Source organism: Oryctolagus cuniculus, chromosome 15 (genome assembly GCF_964237555.1).
Source record: "Oryctolagus cuniculus chromosome 15, mOryCun1.1, whole genome shotgun sequence".
Classification (NCBI taxonomy): domain Eukaryota; kingdom Metazoa; phylum Chordata; class Mammalia; order Lagomorpha; family Leporidae; genus Oryctolagus; species Oryctolagus cuniculus.
In genome coordinates, this window is record NC_091446.1 from 82,015,942 (window position 1) to 82,037,616 (window position 21,675).

A 21,675-nucleotide genomic window follows, 5' to 3' on the forward strand; every position below is an offset into this window, starting at 1 on the left:
GTCTTTCCCTCCCGACATGGCAGGGATCATGGCTGTCTGTTGAAGCCCTCCTGTGCTCCAAGCAAAGCCCCACATCGTCCACGCGACCTTGTCCTATGTCCCCAGGACTGCGCCCTTGTCCTTGAATCAGTGTCCCTGTCACACTCCTATTTGCTATCTGGATAGTGTCTGTTATGTCTACACCCACATCTACACACAGCTCCTCCTCCAAACTGTGAGGGCAGAGATCAAACCTCTTCTACCTTGGCCTCTCTTTGTGCATGGACTGGGACCTCGGGGCTGGTACTGGGGCACAACCTATGTCACATCTGTGACACTGGCATCCCCACACGCAGTCCCAGCTGCTCCAACTTCCCATCCAGGTCCCTGCTAATGCACCTGAGAAAGCAGCAGAAGATGGCCCAAGGGCTGGGACTCCTGCCATCCACATGGGAGACTCAGATGGAGTTTCAAACACCAGGCTTCAGCCTGGCTCAGCCCCTGCTGTAGCGGCCATTTGGGGAGTGAACCAGCAGATGGAAGATCTCTCTCTCTCTCTTTCTCTCTCTGTCTCTCCCCTTCTCTCTGTAACTCTTTCAAATAAATCAATAAATTAAAAAAAAAACTGGACTGCATACATGTTTTCAAGTTCAAGTATTTAATCTCCTACATTCTTCCAAGAGCATGGTGGTTGGCATGAGGACTGGCACAACGAGAAATGGTTTTCAGCTATGTTTAAACTACACTCTGGTTGTCAATTTGTTCCCTTTGAGTGTCTGGACCTGTTGACACTTTAAACACCGTGATGTGTGCCTGCTTAATTAAGCAGCAGCACTAAATGTTCAGTAAATCTCATTCCTAATTATCTGTTCCACGTCTCCAGAGAAAAAGGAATTACTTAGTTAATTTCTTCCGCTGAAACTTGAAGTATCCGTTCCCTGTGGTAGCAACTCCGGGTCTAATGATGCAATTCCTCTCCCATTTTGGGGGGAAAGTAGCCAGATGATAAATTACAATCTCAGCTTTGCCCCTACACCCTTTCAGGCTGACAGAGAGTTTCAACCATGTGCTTTGTCCAATCACCCCTTACACACCTGATCTGTGCAATCTTAAGTACCAACTGGATTGGTAAAACACTACCTGGGTGGGTCCCAGGGAAAGGCCTTTGCACACTGCTTCCATTATTAGCATCCTCACTGGTGATGAAGACGGATCCATCTGACAGTCTGGGATGCGTCTGAGCTCAGAGTGACAGATCGCTTCCGAGACTGTGCTTTGCAGAATGGGGTAGAAAAAGCCCTGCGAGTCGTTTCTGGGAGCGAAGGGAGGATACTGCAGGAAGAGCAGACATGGCTGTTCTACGCTCCCGGCTGGGAAGCTGAGCCCCTGCACTCTGGCCCCTCTCAAGGCCACCACCGACCCCAGGATGTATGGGCTGGGGACCAACCTTGACTAGGAGCCCTGCAGGCTCTCCTTGCAAAACACTGCTGTCTGCATTTGAGGGGTCGACCCTCTTCCCGGCTGAGGGGCTGGGCCAGCCCTGCCACGCCCACCAGGAGCAGAGCTCTGGCTGAGCACCCTCATTGCCTGGTGGCGCCAGGCCAGAGGTGCCCATTAAGCAGCATGGAGAAGGCAGAGTGGAGGCTCTCAAAGCTTGGGGAAGATGCAGGCTGCAAAGGGAGGGGAGGGAGTTCCCCTAGAGAGCAGGAGACAGGACCCCACGTAATGGCCTGGAGACGGGGACAGGGGGCAGAGGGGACCTGGCCTGCTGGGGACAAGAGGACACAGGGCTCAGCGTATAAACCAAACGCCTGACGCATCCGTGGGGAGGACACACAGAGGGTCGCCTTGCATCTCCAGCAGCCAAGTAAAGCGAATTCCTTCAGAAACCTGAAACTCACTCCAAAAATTCTGGATTTGAGGGACCTTGCAGGCTTCAGATTTTTGCATAAGGAAATGCTGCTGTCCCCAGGATGTCAGGTTAGGGGTACTCGACCTGTGTTCTGTCTGGCCACGTGACGCCCTCCTCCGTGTACGACACAGCAAGATGCCCTCGCCAGACACCAGTGCCATGACCTTGGATGTCCCTGGTCTCTAGAGTTGCCCCGGTCTGGGGATTTCATCACAGCAACAGAAAGCAGGCGCAGACACAAGCCCAAGGATAACCGGATGCGCCCCGCACCGCCGAGCGTCCCGGCTGATGCTATTCCACAGCGCAATCACTTTACTGAGCCAAGCCAAGCTTCTTTGAGCATCAGATCCAGCCCCCGAAGGCTGCGGCTCATTTCCTTGCGGCATTAGCCACTCTTCTCTAGTTTGCAAACGAGCGTCCCAAAGCTGACTGTGTGGCGCCCATTCCACTCTCAGCAGGGCGGTCCACACGCCATGACCGTCGTCTTTCCCAGGAACGCCCATTTGTCCACAGCCGGAAGGACCACAGGCCATTTGAGCTGCAGGGGCCCAGGGCAGAGGAGCATCTAACCCGAGGCCACTGTCTCCCTAGCCTTCCTGCCCTGATCCAACAGCGCCTGAGCTCCGTTCCTCCCCCTGCCCCAGTGGATTAACTCTGCCTTCCTCCAAACTGAATCTCATTTTCTTATTTCCTGCCCGTATCTCCTACCTCTCCGGAATCATTTTGATTAAGTTTCACTCCTCGCTGGTGTTCAGAACATTTCCCAGTTTTGCATTTTTCTGTGAAGGTCGTTAGGGTGATGCGGGCTGCTTTCTCAATGTCATTGCCAGAAACGATTCAATGAAATCAAAGGTAACAGGGACCCTCGCGGCTTCCGCTGCAAACCTCTCCAGGGTGGGGATGCAACACCCAGCGTCACTCAAAGATCCCTCTTTCCGCTTTGCCTCCAGCAGGGTTTCTGGTCCAGCGGAAGAGTCCCGTGGCCCAGCTCTTCAAGAACCCGCTTCTCCATCTTTGCCTTCGCTGTTCCCTCTGTGTCAAGTTCCTGTGCCGTGATCGATCCTCTAAAGTGAGCCCAGATGGGGCCAGCGCTGTGGCGCAGTAGGTTAAGCCTCTGCCTGCAGTGCCGGCATCCCATATGGGTGCCGGTTCTAGTCCCGGCTGCTCCTCTTCCAATCCAACTCTCTGCTGTGGCCCTGGGAAAGCAACAGAAGATGGCCCAAGTCCTTGGGCCCCTGCACCTGCATGGGAGACCAGAAGAAGCTCCTGGCTCCTGGCTTTGGATTGGCGCTGGCGCAGTTCCAGCTGTTGCAGCCATCTGGGGAGTGAACTAACAGAAGGAAGACCTTTCTCTCTGTCTCCCCCTTTCACTGTCTGTAACTCTACCTCTCAAATAAATAAATAAAAATCTTTTAAAAATTTAAACATAATAATTTAGCTGATAAAAAAATGTAGCATTTCAAGACAGAGAAACAGTATCTCTTCAACAGATGATACTGTGGGTCCAATGATCATGTAGGGAAAACAAGTTAACCATTTGGAAACAAAAAGTGAATTAGCTACCACGTACTTTATATAAGCAGGGATTCCAAAGAGGTCAAGAAGCACAACTTCCTTCCATTTAGAAATACTAGATTCAAACCCCAGTTCTTGGGCCCTTTGCACCCACGTGAGAGACCCGGATGGAGTTCCCAGCTCCTGGCTTTATCCTGGCTCAGCCTTGGCTATTGTGGCCACTTGAGCAGTGAACCAGCAGATGCAAGATCTCTCTCTCTCTCTCTCTCTCTCTCTCACTCTCCCCTACCCCAACCTCTCTTTAACTATACCCTTCAAATAAATAAACAAATAAATCCTTTTTAAAAAATAGTACATGGACTATTACTCAGCCATGGAAAATAATGGAATACCTTCCTTTGCGGCAATATGGATGGACGTTGTGTGAAATAAGGCAGACACAGAGAAGACACAGACAGACAAATGCATGTGATTTCATAGACGTAGTGACCATTAGAGGTTAGGAAGGGGGCGACATAGGGGAGCGAGAAGAAGGTCAGGAGAAATCAGTTCTAGAGTATAGTAGGGTGACTGTGACCAGTTATGTTACATTTTGGAAAAGAACCAGAAGAGAGGCATTCGGAGTTTCCCAACACAAACAACTGATGAATGTTCAAAGACATGGAACTGCTGGTTGCCACGACTGTATCATCCCACACTGCATCCATGCACTGCATTACCACGGGGTACCTTAAGACCAGGGACAGCACCACGTTAAAGCGAATCGAAGGTCAAGTTGGGAGGGCCCAGCACTGCGGTACAGTCAGTTAAGTCTCCGCTTACAATTCTGGCGTCCGAGCACTGCCTCGAGTCTCAGCTCTTGCACTTCCAAGCCAGCTCTCAGTTAACAGCCTGGGAAAACAGCAGCAGATGGCCTGGGGATTGGGGCCCTGCCACCCCACCCAGGTGGGAGACACAGATGGAGTGCCAGGCTCCTGGTTTGGGGTAGGCCAGCCCCAGGTCATGGTGGCCATTTAGGGCAGGAACCAGGGAATGGAAGACCTCTCTCTGTCTCTCCTGCTTGCTCTCTCTCTCTGTCACCTTTCAAATAATTAAATGTCTTTTTAAAAATTAAAAAAGTCTGTTAATATATTTAAAAAGAAGAAATATTAGAGAAAAATTTGAAAACTACTTTTATAGCACAGATAAGAAATACTTTCCGGGGTTGGCACTGTGGCGCAGCGGGTTAAAGCCCTGGCCTGAAGCGCTGGCATCCCATATGGGCACCGGTTCTAGTCCCAGATGCTCTACTTCTGATCCAGCTCTCTGCTATGGCCTGGGAAAGCAGTAGAAGATGGCCCAAGTGCTTGGGCCCCTGCACCCATGTGGGAGACCTGGAAGAAGCTCCTGGCTCCTGGCTTCGGACTGGCGCAGCTCCAGCTGTTGCGGTCATTTGGGGAGTGAACCAGCAGATGGAAGACCTCTCTCTCTCTCTCTCTCTCTACCTCCCTCTGTAACTCTGTTTTTCAAATAAATAATATAAATCTTCAAAAAAAGAAATACTTTCCAAGATTTGGATGCAAATCCAAGGTACCATGTGCAATTGATTGAATGTAAATTACATCTCAGTGAAAAAATATCCACTGGAAAAAGAAATATCTTAAAGGAAAAAACTGACACGTTTGACTACAGATATATCCTGAAAACGGGAAATATCTCTACACTCAAAGAAAGCACAAACAAAATGGAAAGGCAAGTAACAAACAGGAAGAAATGTTTGCAACATATATTACAGCTAATGAATGATGGGGGCAGGTGTTGTGGCACAGTGGGATAAACCACTGCCTGCAACACCAGCATCCAACATGGGCACCAGCTCAAGTCCTGGCTGCTCCACTTCCAATCCAGCTCCATGCCAATGCACCTGGGAAAGCAGAAGATGGTCCACGTACTTGGACTCCTGCCACCTATGTGGGAGACCCGGATGGAGCTCCAAGCTCCTGGCTTCAGTCTGGCCCAGTCCCAGTCATTGCAAGCATTGGAGAATAAACCAGTAAATGGAATCAATCTCTCTCTCTCACTTTTTTTTAAAGATTTATTTATTTATTTATTTATTTGAAAGTCAGAGTTATACAAAGAGAGGAGAGGCAGAGAGAGAGAGGTCTTCCATCTGCTGGTTCACTCCCCAATTAGCTGCAATGGCCAGAGCTGCACCGATCCAAAGCCAGGAAACAGGAGCTTCATCCGGGTCTCCCACACAGGTGCAGGGGCCCAAGGACTTGGGCCATCTTCCACTGCTTTCCCAGGCCATAGCAGAGAACTGGATAGGAAGTGGAGCAACCGAGTCTCGAACCAGCGCCCATATGGGATACTGGAGCTTCAGGCCAGGGTATTAACCCACTGCGCCACAGCTCCTGCTCCCAATCTCTCACTTTCTTTAACCCAATGTGCCACAGTGCTGCTCTCTCTCTCTCGCTCTCTCTCTCTCTCTCTCTCTTTATCTCCTTGTCTGTCTCTCCTTCTCTCTGTAACTATGCCTTTCAAATAAATAAGTAAAAATATTTTTAAAAAGAACAAATGATTGGAAATACACACACCTATGTACATATAAAGGCAGTAGCTCAGTTATGAACAATTACGCCCAGGCAGCCCACAAAAGAAATTTTTAAGTCGATAGACACATCCAAGGATGCTCAACTTCACTAATAATTGAATACAACAACAGAAATTAAATTGTCTCCTATTGTATTGAATATAATAACCAAAATTAAAACACTAAGGAAATATTTTTGCCATCAATATGACAAATAATGGGAAAGACGGCTAATATTGATAATCAATGAGATTTCAGGGAAACAGACCCCATGGTGCGATGCTGCTCAGAGTATAAGCCTGTAACGTCTCTCCAGCAACAGCCTACGGCAGTGTCCATTAGAAACGTCTCAGGCCCTGCAATCCCATTGCAGGGATCCAACCAACAGAAACCCCTTAAAAACATGTAGAAGGAGGTCCATGGGACACGGCTTGTGTTTGTGAAAACCTGGATGTCCCCTAAGTGTCCATCACTGGACAATGACTAAATGCAGCTTGGTCTTGGGTTGCTACTCGAAATCAATTACAGGGGCCAGCACTGTGGTGTAGCAGGTAAAGCCACCACCTGCAGCACCAGCATCCCATATGGGCACCGGTTCGAGTCCCAGCTGCTCTACTTCCTATCCAGCTCTCTGCTGTGATCTGAGAAAGAAGCAAAAGATGGCCCAAGTCCTTAGGCCACTACACCCGCATGGGAGACCCAGAGGAAGCTCCTCGCTCCTGGCTTTGGATGGGTGCAGTTCTGGCCGATGGAGCCAGTTGGGGAGTAAACCAGCAGATGGACGACCTCTCTCTCTCTCTGCCTCTCCTTCTCTCTCTGACTTTCAAATAAATAAATAAATCTTTTAAAAAATCAATTACAAAAATACCGATCCTATTGCCAACAATCACCAGACAGCAATGCAGGTGCTGTTGTTAAAATAGATAGGCGCGTGCGTGGACACCAACAGAAAGGGACCCAAACCAAATCCCGCACCAACATTACCTCTGAGCATGGGAGTGAGGCTGAGGAGACTGGGTGGGGGGAAAGACAGACTGTCACATTTCAGCTGTTGAGTTAGTTGGCTCTTTTGCACATCGTACTTTTTTCCCCATCCGTGTAAGCCACCATGGCTTACAGACACAGCAGAGTGATGATGCAGTGTTAACGGAAACAGAATCTGTAGATGCTGTGGCTGGGGGCGCTCTCCACAGGGCAGCCCTCTCCAAGCAGGCGGGATGAAGAGGCAAGGTGGGTGCGGGACCTCGAATACGATGCGTGATGGCAATAAGCCAGGGGAAAGAGAACCACGCCCACCACGCCATGCCTGTCCCAGGGGCATTCACAGCAAGAGGTGCTGGGCTGCCGAGCCCTCGTCGGGGCAGAGGACCGGGCCAGGCTAGGCTGGGCGTCGACACTGCTGGACTCACGGATCACCACCACCAATCCAGCGACACGCCCCGGCCCCGGCCCGAGCCCCGCGACTCCTCCGTGACCTCAGCAGACCAGCACTCCCTCCTCACAGCCCCTGTATCAGCCCCCGTGCACTCTCATCCAGCAGCGTGCAGTCCTGGAGACCCTGGGGCCGCCACCCTCTCACCTGTCAACAGATGAAGTGTTCTCTTTTCTTCACCCCAAAGCCCTGTTTCGATTTGGCCACAGGGACAGGGACCAAGCACCCTTAGCACCCGTTAGCATCTCAGCAAATTTTTCACAGCATCCCTAAGATGGAAGAAACTCCTAACGGTTCTTTTACTTGTTATGCAGCAATATCCAAAAAACTTAATAAGTAATTGTGTCTCGAAAGAAAAAGAAAAAAAAAAACACACTACCTGATAAACACATGTCATCCAGTCCCCAGGTTATTTTTTTAAAAGATTTTATTTAAGAGGTAGAGTCACAGACAGAGAAAGGCAAAGACAGAGAGAAAGGTCTTCCATCCACTGGTTTACTCCCTAAATGGCTGCAATCAGCTGGGCTGATCTGAAGCCAGGAGCCAGGAGCTTCTTCCAGGTCTCCCACATGAGTGCAGGGGCCCAAGTACTTAGGTCATCTTCCACTGCTTTCCCAGGCCGTAGCAGAGAGCTGGATCAGAAGTGGAGCAGCCGGGACACGAACCGGCACCTATATGAGATGCTGCCACTGCAGGTGGAGGCTTAGGCTACTATGCTACAGCGCTGACCCCTGGTCCCCAAGTATTAACTAAAGGCCAGCGGTGTCCCAGGCACTCCTCATCACCACCACCATCATCACCATCACCACCACCATCATCATCACCATCACCATCACCACCACCACCACCATCACCATCACCATCACCACCATCATCACCATCACCATCATTCTTGGGGATAATATACGGGTACACAGTCAGGCTTCTCCAGAGAAACAGAACCAACACGTTTTTCCAGCTGTCTGGACAACCCATAGCCCAGTCACGTTAACACAAAAACAGACCATCAGCGTTGTGTGAACAGCCCATGGGAAAAGGCACTGTCAATGCTGGTAGGAATGCACACTTACCAACTGTTCTAGAGATCACGTCCCATCTCTAAATGGTGCCGATCTTCACACAGGAGCCAGCAATCTTACTTCTAGGACTTTATGCTAAGGACAGGGACTCCGTGGAGGTTTATGGACAAGGATTGAGAGCATCTTAAATGTCCAACAACAGTAACCAGAAAGCTAAGCAGTGGTAGGCACACATCACGGATTGCTAATATTCCATGGAATCCTTTTTTTTTTTTTTTTTTTTGGACAGGCAGAGTGGACAGTGAGAGAGACAGAGAGACAGAGAAAGGTCTTCCTTTGCCATTGGTTCACCCTCTAATGGCCACCGCGGCCGGCGCGCTGTAGCCGGCACACCGCGCTGATCCGATGGCAGGAGCCAGGAGCCAGGTGCTTTTCCTGGTCTCCCATGGGGTGCAGGGCCCAAGCACCTGGGCCATCCTCCACTGCACTCCCTGGCCACAGCAGAGAGCTGGCCTGGAAGAGGGGCAACCGGGACAGAATCCGGCGCCCCGACCGGGACTAGAACCCGGTGTGCCGGCACCGCAAGGCAGAGGATTAGCCTAGTAAGCCGCGGCGCTGGCCCCATGGAATCTTAAATGATGCTACAGATCCACACTGAACAACAGGGAAAATGAGCGTGCTATTTAGCAATATCAGGGAAGCTGGCCAGAGAATGGTATTTACGATAAAATTGAAATTAGGCTTTAAATTTTTATTTGCATAACATGAGTAGGCGGATTTACTCTGAAATGTTAAAGCTGTGCCTGGTAGAGACAAAGTTATTTTTATTTTCTTCTTTAAAGCTTCTCAGTATATTTCCATGTTTTCCACAATGGAATCATATTTTTTTTTTTTGCAATAGAAAACAGCCAACACATGGAAACCAGCACAAACAAGGAGATCCAGCAGGCCCACGGCAGATCCCACGCCAGAAGCCATTCCTCGTACGCTTAGCACGAGCCCAGTGTTCCTTTGCAAGAGCCAGGGATGAGCCCACACCCCAGGCTTCCCAACGTGAGTTCAGGGAGAGACAGGTGATCCCGTGTCAAACCAACAACATTGCAGGAGGAAGCATTAGCTTCAGCCCATGGTGTCGGGAAGGAAATCCCCAGAAAACGCCGTCTCCCAGGGATGGCTTGAGAGGCGAGCAGGAGGGGAGCAGGAGGGAGGGGAACAGGGCTGTGGCTCAGAGGGTTGAGCTAGCTCTTGGGGACACTTGTGTATCACAGTGCCTGGGACTCAGCCCCACCTCTGCTTCTGGTCCAGCTTCCTGCTAATGCGCACCTTGGGAGGCAGCAGGTGATGATCCGAGAACTTGGGTCCCTGTCACCCACGTGGGAGACATGCATGGAGTTCCTGTGTCCTGGCTTTGCTTGGCCCAACCCTGGCTGTTGCGGCCATTTGAGGAGTGAACCAGCAGATGGAAGACCTCTCTCTCTCTCTCTCTCTCTCTCTCTCTCTCTTTCTCTGATTCCTCCTCTCTCTTTCTCTGTCACTCTGCCCCTCAAAGCAATAAAACTTAAAAAAATAAAAGATCAATAAGAAGAGATACTCTGGGGCCCTCAGGGGGAAATGTAACTCCAAGAAACCTCTGAGCATCTATCTCCACTTAACGTTCCAACCCAGAGATGTCGGCGCCTGGAGCCTCTCTTCGCTGGCATCCGTTTTGGGTTTCCAGGTAACAACTATTAGCCGAGATGGAGATTTAGAAAAACAAGAACCCTGGAGATGAGCAGGCAAAGGACCCAGCGCAGGTACCCTGGGAGGCCAGAGTCCCAGGCCCGTCCCCAGCAATGCCCAGGAAGTACAAGCAATGGGCTTCCCACTCCCAGGGCGCCTGCACGTTCCGATCTGGCTTCAGGCCATTTACTAAGGATCTGCCCTCCCTAACCTCCTTAAGGGCAAAGTCCCATGGTGGAACATTCTAGAAGGTATGGCCATGGGCTTCCCAAGGTTTTGAGTCTGCCCATCAGCAAACTCCGGGAGGCTGAGGCAGAGCAGACCCAAGGAGGGAGGCAGCCGTGCTGTGCAGTTCGCACCACTTCCATTTCTGGGTGAGAGGTTGGGAGGTGGGGGAGGAAGGAGGTCGTCAGATGGGAGAGAGAAGGTGACGAGAGATGAGGAGGGGGAGACGGGGCAATGGGAGGGGCGAGGGGCACAAAGGAGAAACAGGAGAGGAGAAGGAGTTGGGAGAGAGATTCTCATCTCTCTCATCTAAATGACTCCGAGGTCTAAAGCAACTTCCCAAACCAGTGTTCTAGAAGGAATCCAGCCCCACCTGCTGAAAGCAGATTCACAGTAAATGACAAACAAGGTAATGGAGTGTGCTTACGCGAAGGCAGTGGGCGTCTTAGTTGTTCTAACCAGCAGAGGCCTGGCGCTGGCCTCCAGCACGCAGCGTGTGCGACACAGAGACAGCAACATATGTACACGGGATTCACAAGATTTCACGCTTCACAGCCTCCTGGTACCTGGCACAGAGCCCCTCCCCGGGATCTGGTTATCTGATGGGGTTTTGGGGGGTTGGTGTTTCCTGGGCCAAACTTATCTTTATGCTGATGCTCATTTGTTTCCTTGAGTTAACTTACTTACAGAGAAAAAGTAAGCCAAATTCTTTCTGGTTACCAGGGCAATGGAAGGGGCGAGGGGCACAGCATGCTGGGCCTTTGAAAATTCTGCTAAACTCGGCAGGTGGGACTGCTTTAGGTGTTTCCTTGTCAATGAGTTCACCTTCGCCCCCCCAGGACTCACAGCTGGGCTTTATCCCTTGGAAAGAGCTTATCAACACGAGGTCATTGCACACACAACAATGTGTCCCTAATCAAAGTAGATACATACAATAAAAGTAGGTTCTGTCTCTTAGGGGGAAATTATCAGCTTTAAGAGGGAGCCAGCCTACAGCCAAGCTCCAGGCAGCCAAAGATACAGTTTTCCATGCACAGCAGAAAGTCTTGCTCAGACTGAGAGAGATGTCTTCATACACAGGACTCTGGTGATAAAAACTAACGATTCAGTATGGCACAGGGTAGCTGAGAGGTCCCAGAGACACAGCCCACGCCGCCTATCTGTGTCCCGGAAGGGACAGTGACCTCTGAGCCTTTGCACACTTCCTGATGAATTTCTCAGGGGCCCGTTGCCTGGGCTTGGATCAGTTCCACCAGGCAACAGATCAGAGCTGCGAGTTGTCCTGCTCCCAGGCTGGCAACACCCAGCAGGGCCTCCCCACGCGAGCCCCATCCCACAAAGCCATTGAGAGTTGGAGGCCAGGCCCCAACCAGGAGGCTTCCTTGACCCACGCCGGCAACTTTGAGCTCTGTTCCGGGAAGGCCTCCACCTCAGGCCGTCCGGAGTGCAGCCAACACTCCCAGGGCTTCTCCCAGCTCCCGGCTGTGTGCCTCGTGGGTGCCCACCCTCCTCCCAGTGCCCGCCTGTGGAAGCTCAAGGCTGGCAAAGCGATTTGCTGATGGCTCCTGCAACAGCTGGAAACAGACCTGGGTGTCCCGGCCTCCGTGGGCGGGCAGGAGCCTAACTCAGCCAAGTCAGGTGGGTGCCACATGGACCCAAGGCCCCTTCCCCTCCCTGCTGCTTTCCATGGGTTTTGCACTTCCTTTGTGCCACTCAGCCCACCTTACTCCCTTGATGCTCTGCACTTCTGCACAAACCAAAGTCAAGTTCAGTTCACATTGCACTCTGTTGCAGTAGTTACGACTGAACAGAATCTGTCCCAACCGTGTTAACTAGGGCCTGGCTTTGTTGATCTCTCTCTCTCTCTCTCTCTCTCTCTCTCTTTCTCCAGAGAGAGAGTGAACTCTAATTCACTGCTCCACTCCCAAACGCCCACAACAGCTGGGGCTGGGCCAGGCCAAAAATGGAAGCTGGGAACCCAATCCAGGTCTCTCCATATTGGCGGCAGGGACCCAACTCCTAGAGCCATCGCGGCTGCCTCTCGGGGTCAGCATTAGCAGGAACCTGGAATGAGGAATGGAGCCACGACTCACGACGCCCCAGCTGGCAACTTCACCCCGAGGCCAAACGCCTTCCCTGTGCTTATCTTTAGCATCTAGCAGGTCCAATGTTTCAGACACACACACCCCAAAAAAAGGCCTTGCTCTTAGGATGGTTGGGTGGCCTGGGGGACAGCACTTGCTGCTTTCTGTCCTTGCTTCCGTGTTTACAACACACACACACACAAGTGCGCTCCAGCATCCAGGTGCAGCTCTATGCTCATGCTGATGGTTTGAGTCCTATGACTGTGGTCCACAGAGGCCAACAACATGCGCTACAGCCCAGCAGGCTCTGCCCAGGGACACCTGCATAGATCCTGGAGGACGAACCACAGAGCTGTTCCCCCCCACGCCCTCCCCAGACACACGGACACCCCCTCACCTCTCATCTCCGTCGCCGACGAGCCATTGGACCAGGCCGTCCACTTATTCCTGTGTTTGCTGATTTCCTGCACTTTGCACACGTAGTGGCCTTGATCGGCCGGCCGCAGGGTGAGGACAGACAGGCTGTAGAGCGCCCCACGTTTCTCCTCCAGCAGGTGCAGCCTCTGCCGGTTGGCGCTGCGGCTGAAGTTGCCGTAGTACTGCACTATCCGCAGCTTGGTCATCTTCACCATCAAGGCCTCCTTGGCGTCGGCGCGGCCAAAGAACCAGCGCACGGCCAGCAAGCTGTCCTTGCGCCTCTTCTGTGATACGTGGCAGAGCAGGGTGGCATTCTCTCCTTCCAGGTAGTCGACCACAGGCCCAGGGGACACGGTGACATTGAGGGCCCCACACACCTCTGCAGAGAAGCAAAAGAGAAGGTAAGGAGGCCATGGCCATGTGGACAGGGCAAAGCCCGGGGATGCCACGTGGCCAGTAAGGCAGGCAGCCCCTGTGCCCAGCCACGCTCACTGGCTGCCGTAGATGGTTCCTCTGAGCGTGGGCTTCTGTGGGCTCCACCTTCTCACCTATGGCGCAATCCTGTCCACACGAGGTGCCAAACACCAGCACCTGGCCCAGAGGTAGTTTTTCAGTATTGCTTAATCAGCAGCTGGCATTTAACATGGAAGAGGTTGCACACAAAACGCAGGGTTTGGGGGATCGCTTGTAATTTTCCAGGCTACACCTCCCTTGCATGCACACACACACACACACACACACACATCGCCCACCCTCCCAAGGCTGGCTCAGTTCTATCACCAGCCCGATGTGTGCACTGCTGTGGGTCAGGAGCTGCCCCGGGGCCGCTGAGGGTCTGTCCACCACGAGGCTGTGTTCCCTGCTTCTGAGGTTTCCATGGCAACCACAGCGCGGCTCAGTACCACCAGGCAGAGCTGCAATGATGGAGGTCGCTCGGGTTCTTCTCTGAACTAGGGACCCACAGTCTCACGGCAGAGTTGTAAGAACAAAGAATGAAGGAGCCCCAGAGACAGGGAGGATGAGAGCCCTGTCCACCCAGCCCCGCCCTGCCTCCAAAAGACGCTTCTGAAGCCCAGGGAGCTCCATCACCGGCAATCCTAACGCTAGCAGGTGTCCCCAGGACCAACGCAAAGCCACAGCTTCAGACTTCCATGCCAGCAGCAAAGCCAGGAGGAGAAAGGAGCCAAGAGAGAGCTGGGCACTGGACAGGGAGGCTGGGAGCCCCAGTTGTCAGATGTGCTATAAGCAATCTGCTCCCCTTGACGCACCCAGGGAACAAGCCGTTGTCTTTCGTGGGGATGCTCCAGAGAGTTCATAGGAAATGAGACTACATACTTTGACTTCTTTTGATGCAAAGTCATTTTTGAAATATACATTGCTTTCTGCAGTATACATTTTCCACCTAGGATAAATATATATATATATATATATATATATATATATATATATATTTCCACCGAAATAAGCTCATCCTTTTCAACTCATTTTTCCCAAGAACTTTCTGAAGGGCCCACTGCAGATTCCACAAACTGGACACGAAGACAGAGATGAGCTGAGGGTCAATTCTCTTTCATTTTCTTTCTCTTAGAAGCTGGGCACTTGCCCAAGAATATTCCGGAACCATCCACGAGCCTTATCTTAATCACAGCCACAAAAATGACTTTTTCCAGATCCAAGAGAGGCAACACTCACGAGTTCCCAGGGGTTAAGGTATAGGGGCACATTTGGGACCCTGGTTACCATTCCATCCCATAATAGTTACCTTTAAAAATGATGGGGGGCCAGCTCTGCGTCGTAGCATGTAAAGCCGCTGCCTGCAGTGCTGGCATCCCATATGGGCACCGGTTCGAGTCCCGGCTGCTCCACTTCCCATCCAGCTCCCTGCTATGGCCTGGGAAAGCAGTAGAAGATGGCCCAAGTCCTTGGGCCCTTGCACCTGTGTGGGAGACCTGAAAGAAGCTCCTGGCTCCTGGCTTTGGATGGGCACAGCTCCGGCCTTTGCAGCCAATTGGGGAGTGAACCAGCGGATAAAAGACCTCTCTCCTTCCCTCTCTCCCTCCCTCCCTCCCTCTCTCTCTCTCTCTCTCTCTCTCTGCCTCTCCTTCTCTCTCTGTGTAACTCTGACTTTCAAATAAATAAATAAATCTTTTTTAAAAATGGAAGTTAGAAGAACAGGGGAAATGCTGAGTCGGATCCTGTGCCCCTTACACACAGCCATGAGGTGTCCGGTCTACAGTGAGTGACAAGAGACAAAGCCAAGGGGACACTTGGAAAATTCGAGTTCAAGGGGGTAAAAAATGGGATTAAAAGATGTTTATTTTGGTGCAAAAATATTTTGAAATTCATGAATTTTTAAAGGTCCCTCACTTATGCAGATTTCAAAAAAAATGCACCAAAATAAATCCATCTTTTCATTCCATTTTCCACAAACTTTTTCGAAGTCCCCTCCTACAGGTCAAGAGGTAACCACGGGTGGGTCACTAGCAGTCCCCACAGTGGCTGGAAGTCACTCAGGGGGAAGAAGAGAAAGCAGCCCCACGTCTTCCCTGCATCTCGCCCACCTGGCAGCTGCCCTGTTAAATGAGTTAAAAACTTCCTGGGGTTGCTAGGCCCCCACCCTCCGTGATGAGCAGCCCAGGCAGCAGACCCAGCTCCAACCAGGGTGGGCAGGCAGGCGGGGAAACGCGGCCAGGCAGCAGCTGCTTGCAGAACTGGTCACCCCCTCCCCGCCCCCGCGTCCTCCTCTTCCCCTCCCCTCCCCGCCCCAGGAGAGCCGGAGGAAGGCAGGAAATGGGAACAATATGGGTGGGATGAGCGCAGCAGAGACCCCACGCCCCAGGCTGCTCCTGTTAACACAGCATGAAGGAGGGGTTATTTATGGTGACAGAAAGCAGGAGAAGGTGCCAAGTCCCCCCCCCCCCCCACGAGGCCAGATTCCATTGTGGAGGCAGATCTTTGAGTAACCCTTCCCATGCTGCAGCTCGGGCAGGATCAGTAGCTCCCAGGAAAAGGAGCGGCAGCCTTGTTTTTCTCTTCAGCGGTGCACCTGTCTGCTTTCGGTTTGCCAAGCACCTGTTTCTCCCACCCAAAGTACAAGGACCGTGGTCATGGGGGGCGTCACGTCCCCTCTCCCCTAACTTCCCAGGTTCAAGTCCTAAACCGCAGGACGCCATCGTATTTGAAGGTGAGGTCTTTAATCAGATGAGCTGGAGTCAAGTCTTTGGGAGGGACCCAAACTCCATACAGCTGGTGCCCTTAGAAGAAGAGGCAAGCAGGGCACAGACAGGCACAGAGCAAAGGCAGTGGGCACCCCGGGGAGGAGACGGCCCCCTGCAAGCCTCGGAAAAAACCAATGCAGCTACACCTGATCTTGAACTTGCAGCCTCCGGGGGCCCCTGTGACTCCGGTCACCCAATCCTCCAAGCTTTGCTGGGACAGCTCCCAGCAGACTGACGCAGCCCTCACAGGTCCCTCGGGCCTCCACCTGCCTGGATGTTCATCCCAAAGGGATGGAGGGTGGGATCGAAACTATGAGGAAGGCCAAGGGCACCCCTAGCTGTGCAACCTTTGCCTTCAGCAAAGGCTCAGGCTGTGATGAGCTTCTCCGCAAAGCCAGGTGCCCCATAACACCCCCAGAGGCACCAGAGATGGAGACGGTGGCCTGGAGCCTGGCCCGTATGCATGCAGCAGGCAGGAAGCAGGCGGGCAAACACGACCCACTAGGTGCTCTTTTCCATACCAGGTCATAGAGGGTGGGTGCAACACCCATGGGAGGCAGGATGAAAAGCTGGGACCGCCTGCACCCAGAGGCAGGCCAGCGAGCGTGCAGCACCAGACAGCCCGGCCCCATTCCCTGCTGGATCTCAGCCTGCACCTCAGAGCACGTGCACGCACAGGGCAGACGGAGCACACAGGGGACTCGGCAGCCCCCAGGCAGGCGGCAGCGGCTCAGGTAAGGCAATGGGGCAGCCAGGCGGGACAGGTCTCCCCACTCCTGGCCCAGGAAGGACAACTGTGGAAGGCGCTGGAGGCCTTTGCTTTGTGACCCTGCATCTGGAGAACTGAGGTGGGCGGCAGATTCCCCCACCCAATCGCACGGCCCCACACAGACTCCATGCTTCCTCCAGCCCTGCCCCCACGTGCCGGGGACCGTGTAACGCAGCCGCCAGCACTCATGCCTGCCTCATGCTAAGGCAGCCAGGCATTGGGAGAAAGACAGAGAAGGTAACTGCAGTGGCACGTGCTACAGAGAAAAAGTGCAGGGGCAAAGAAAAGCCACGGTCAGATTCCGATCAGACGCTGGGAAGGGACCAGGAGGTGGAGGCTGAGCAGGTGCTCATATGGCAAAGAACACTTCCTATGCAAAGGCCCTGAGGCCACGGGAACCCAGCGCATGCTAGGCATGGGAAATCCAGTGCCCCCGGTGAACTGCACCCCACTGTGGCCCAGACAGCCACCTGTGACTGCACGTGAGCCTCGGGAGGGGCTTTTCCAACCCCATCAGTGTTAACCAACAGGAGGAAGGATTCCCACTACCGTGAATCCCGTGCCTTTGACACGTGTGTGTTCCATTACTGGGGTCCCTGGGTACCCCATGTGGGCTGGGTACCAGGAATCTTGTTGGTCTCACGCCTTCCTAGCTGGCTGGGGAGAGACAATGAGACACGCAGGCGGTGGCTTGAAGGGGCCAGGAGGGAGCAGGGGCTGGCATCCACTGTGTCCTGTTAGACATGAGCCTCAGTTTCCTTATCTGGAAAATGGGCCCCTGCTGCTATTCCCGGTGAGGCTAAGGCTGCAATGAGAAAGCATGGGTGTAGGTGTGCATGTGCTGAGTGCTTGCGAGATGGGAGCCATAGCAGACAACACTGCGTGGGCTTCGTGGGCACCGGGCCTGCAGGTTCATAACTCCAGCCGAAAGGGCTCCTGCTAGATTTAAGCTCTGCTGTCACTTTCTGAAATTTTTAATATATTTTTTAAAACAAGGGTCCCGGATTGTCATCCTGCACTAGATCCCAGAAATTAAGTAGCTGGATATGCCTATGAGTGGATCTTAAACTCCAGGGGGACCATGTAGGCAGGCAGAATGCAACCTATTCTCCAAGAAGCAGCAGGGGGACCATGTAGGCAGGCAGAATGCAACCTATTCTCCAAGAAGCAGCAGAGGGCTGGGGCCGGCAGTGCGCAGGTGCAGGTGCAGTGAAGGGCTAGGAAGGCATGGCCAGGGTCCCCCTGGGTATGACCTGGCCAGAGATGTGCTGGTGCCCACCTCCCACTTGCTGTCTGCCTGGAGGAACTGTTCCCACTCACATCAGGGAGCCGGGAGCCCGTAGACTCAAAAGGAGCCAGTACTCACCAAGCACTAAACAGAGGTGCCCATGGGGAGATTCGTTCCTGACGCACCCAGGGCACAGGTTCCACGGTGCCCAGTGCAGACGCTAACATCAGCGGGAGAACTCTGATGCCAAGCCCTGGCCTAAGCATTCTGAATGCACTGCCTGCATTTAACCTTATACTACAGTCACGAGGTACAGAGAGGCTGAGCAACTTGTTCAAGACCACACAGCACCCGGCAGAGCTGGAATCCGAGCTTCCGCAACTCCAAGCTGCTGCTCTGGACTACAGGTGGGTGGGCGTTCCGGCAATCCTCTCTGCCTGTCGGATTTCCATCCCTTAAAATGAGGGGCAGGACTGGGTGGCCCCCAGGGTCCCGCTCCACCCCAGCGTGGAGAGCCAGAGAAGTGTGGCCTTCCGTATAGAATAGATCTGCCAGCCCCAACCTGTGTGAGGCAGTGACAAAGGCCGGTGGCAGGCACGTGGCTAAGTCCCCCCAGCAGGAGCTGTTAGCATTATCCCAGGGGTAGCCCTAGGCACAGCCAGGGTGGAATAAAAGACAGGGAACTCCAGCTCTCAAGCCTCCCCAAGGTGCCTGGACAAAGGAAAATGACCTGACCCCTCCCCAACCAAAGGAAGGGAGCCGTGGAGATTGAGGGAGGAAGTGCCCTGAGGCCCCCTTGCGTCCCCCCAGGCTGCAGGCCACAAGAACTGGCCTGGCCGCCATCCTTGCCAGGCCTCTCAGCAGGGGCTGGCGCTGTGGTGCAGCGGGCTAAGCAGCCGCCTGCGATGCTAGCACACCACATCAGAGCACCGTGCAGAGTCCCAGCTGCTCCACTTCTGTCCAGCTTCCTGTTAATGCACGTGGGAAGGCAGCAGAAGGTGGCCCGAGACCCTGCCACTCGTGTGGATGGAGTTTCTGGCTCCTGACTGGGCTTGGGAGATAACCCAGGGGATGGAAGCTTGCTCTCTCCCTCTTTCTGTCTCTGTGTCCCTCTGCCTTTCAAATAAATTAATAATTAAATTTTTTAAGATTTATTTTATTTATTTCAAAGGCAGAGTTACAGAGAAAGAGGGATCTTTTATCCACTGGTTCACTCCCCAAATGGCCACAAACTTGGGAGTGGGCCAGGGTGAAGTCAGGAGCCAGGAGCTTCTTCCAGGACTCCCACGTGAGTGCAAGGGCCCAGGCACTTGGGCCATCTTCCTCTGCTTTCCCAGGTGCATCAGCAGGGAGCTGGATCGGAAGTGGTGCAGTCGGGACTTGACCTGGTGCCCATATGGGCTGCGGGCACTGCAGGCAGTGGCTTAACCCAGTTTGCCACAGCACCGACCTCAATAATTAAAATCTTCTAAACAAATAAACAAACCTCTCATTCCCAGCTATGACAGTGACCACGGAAGTGGGGGATGTCCCACAGAGCTGGTGTCCTGCTCCGTGGGAACAGGGGCTGCTCCGAGGGGCTGCGCCCAGGGCTACACGTCTTCCCTCCTCCTGAGACTGTCTGATCTATAGCAGCTGTAATGCCGGCTTCTCGGCTTCCAAGCCTGGGGACATCAGTCGAGTCCGTTCACAGGCCTGGGCCTCAAGTTTCCACACCCATAAAATGGGTACGATGGTAGCACCACCCCGAGAGGTGACTGGCAAGATGACACTGGGCTAGACAAACTGCTGCTCCTGTCCTCCTGACTCAAGGAGTGTGGGATTAAGTCGTAGGATGCCCTAAACGAGGTACCCTGTAGGCGAGCTAATGAGGCACCCATTCTCATTGTGGCTCGGGCCAGCGGGGCCCTCGCTGCCCCCAGCCAGCCACAGGGCGCTGGAGACAGGACATTCAAGAACTTACGGGTGGGCGCAGCCGGCAGTGCGGGCACAGGGGCTGCCCCTAGGGCAGGGGGCTTGTGGAACCCGGGCCTTCTTCATCCAGCCCCGGACCCCGGCCCGCTCACTCCAGGGGTCCCCAACCAGCGCCCCGCGCCCCACGCCCAGCCCGGGCACAGCGGCCACTCCTGCTCCCATCTTCGCCGCCGCGGCCTGCACTTGGAAGGGACCGGGGCTGAGGCGAGACGCCGGCGCCCGCGGTAGCGCCCGAGCCCCGGGGCAGGGGGACGGCGCTCCCTGGAGGGCGCCCGGGGTCGGGGTGCGCGCTCGCTGGCGACAGAGACGGCGCAGCCCGGGCCCCGGCCGCCCGGCGGGGACGCGGCGACCCGAGGCGGTAAGGGCCTCCCCGCAGGGCCCGCAGCCCCACCGTCCCGCCAGCGCGCCCAGCCCCGCCGCGCTTACCCGGGGCCGGAGCCCGCGCCAGCAGCACGGCCGCCAGCGCCAGCAGCCGCATCTCCCCGCCGCCGCCCGGCGCTGTGACCCGGGAGCCGCCGCCGCCACCACCGCCGCCGTCCGTCGCTGCTTCGCTGCTGGGCCTGGCCGCCACCAGCCCGCCCCGCCCGCCCCCTGCCGGCCCGGCCCGCCCCTCGGGCCGCCTGCCACTGCCGGGGCCAGGGCTTCTGGGTCCCTGGGCCTCGCCATGCGCGCGCTCCACATCCTGTGGGTGTCTCCGTGCATCGTTCCCATTTCTCAGATGAGAGCACTGAGGGTCTGATAGGCCAGCGCTAGGTGGCTCCTGTGGTCTCCTGGCGCCCACGGACCGGGGCCTGCCTGGGAAGTGGCAGGTGAGGGGTGGTCAGCTAAACCCTGACTTGGTGGGAAGTGGGTCCATCCCTCCTGGCTGCCCTTGGAGGAACCGGTTCTTGCTCTGGTCATCGCCACTTCCTAAACACCAGTCTCTCGTCTTGACCTGGTTCTCCTTGGTGCCGAAGCCAGCGCTGGCTGGGCACGTGGGTCTGGAGGGAGTTTTTGGCCACTCAGCAGTGTGCGACGGCCATTCTGCTGGGTCCCGCTGTGTGCTCTGCCAGCCCTTCCCAGAGAATCCAGCGGTCACCTTGATAAGACTTTCACTTGTTGATGCAGGAATGGGAGCTGCACCTGGTCCCATGGTGGGGTGGGGGAGTGCACACAGCCAAGGACCCCTGCTGTGATTCAGCCACCGTTTGAGTGGCCCAGTGTGGTTTGGTGAGAGGTGGTGTGGAACCTTCCAGAGGTGTGGGCTGGTGGGAGGGACTTGGGTCCTTGACACTGCTCTCAGAAGGGATTCGTTTAGTCCTCCTGGAATCCTGGCGAGTGCTCCCAAGAGGATCTTTATAAAAAAAAAAAAAAGAAAGAAAGAAAGAAAGAAAGAAAGAGAGAGAGAGAGAAGAAAGAAAGAAAGAAAGAAAGAAAGAAAGAAAGAAAGAAAGAAAGAAAGAAAGAAAGAAAGAAAGAAAGAAAGAAAGAAAGAAAGAAAGTCTGGTCCCTCCCCCACTCCCACTTCCTGTGCATGCCCCCGCCCCCTGCCCCACGCCAGCTGTGACACTGTCAACCGTGAGGCTGGCACCAGAGCTGAGCAGATGCTGGCACCATGCCTTTGAACTCCCAG

At 54.0% G+C, this 21,675-nt stretch overlaps 1 protein-coding gene across 1 annotated transcript in view; it reads right to left on the reverse strand.

Moving 5' to 3' along the window:
* Positions 1-20,647, reverse strand: part of VSTM4 (V-set and transmembrane domain containing 4) — an 87,730-nt gene extending 67,083 nt beyond the window's left edge. Inside the window, exons 1-2 of the mRNA XM_051837553.2 lie at positions 20,490-20,647; positions 12,855-13,253 (exon numbers count right to left, since the gene is read on the reverse strand). Of these exons, the coding sequence (XP_051693513.2) occupies positions 12,855-13,253; positions 20,490-20,541 (451 nt within the window). The 5' untranslated portion in view covers positions 20,542-20,647. The remainder of the gene's footprint in view (positions 1-12,854; positions 13,254-20,489) is intronic.
* Positions 20,648-21,675: the final 1,028 nt, after the last annotated feature.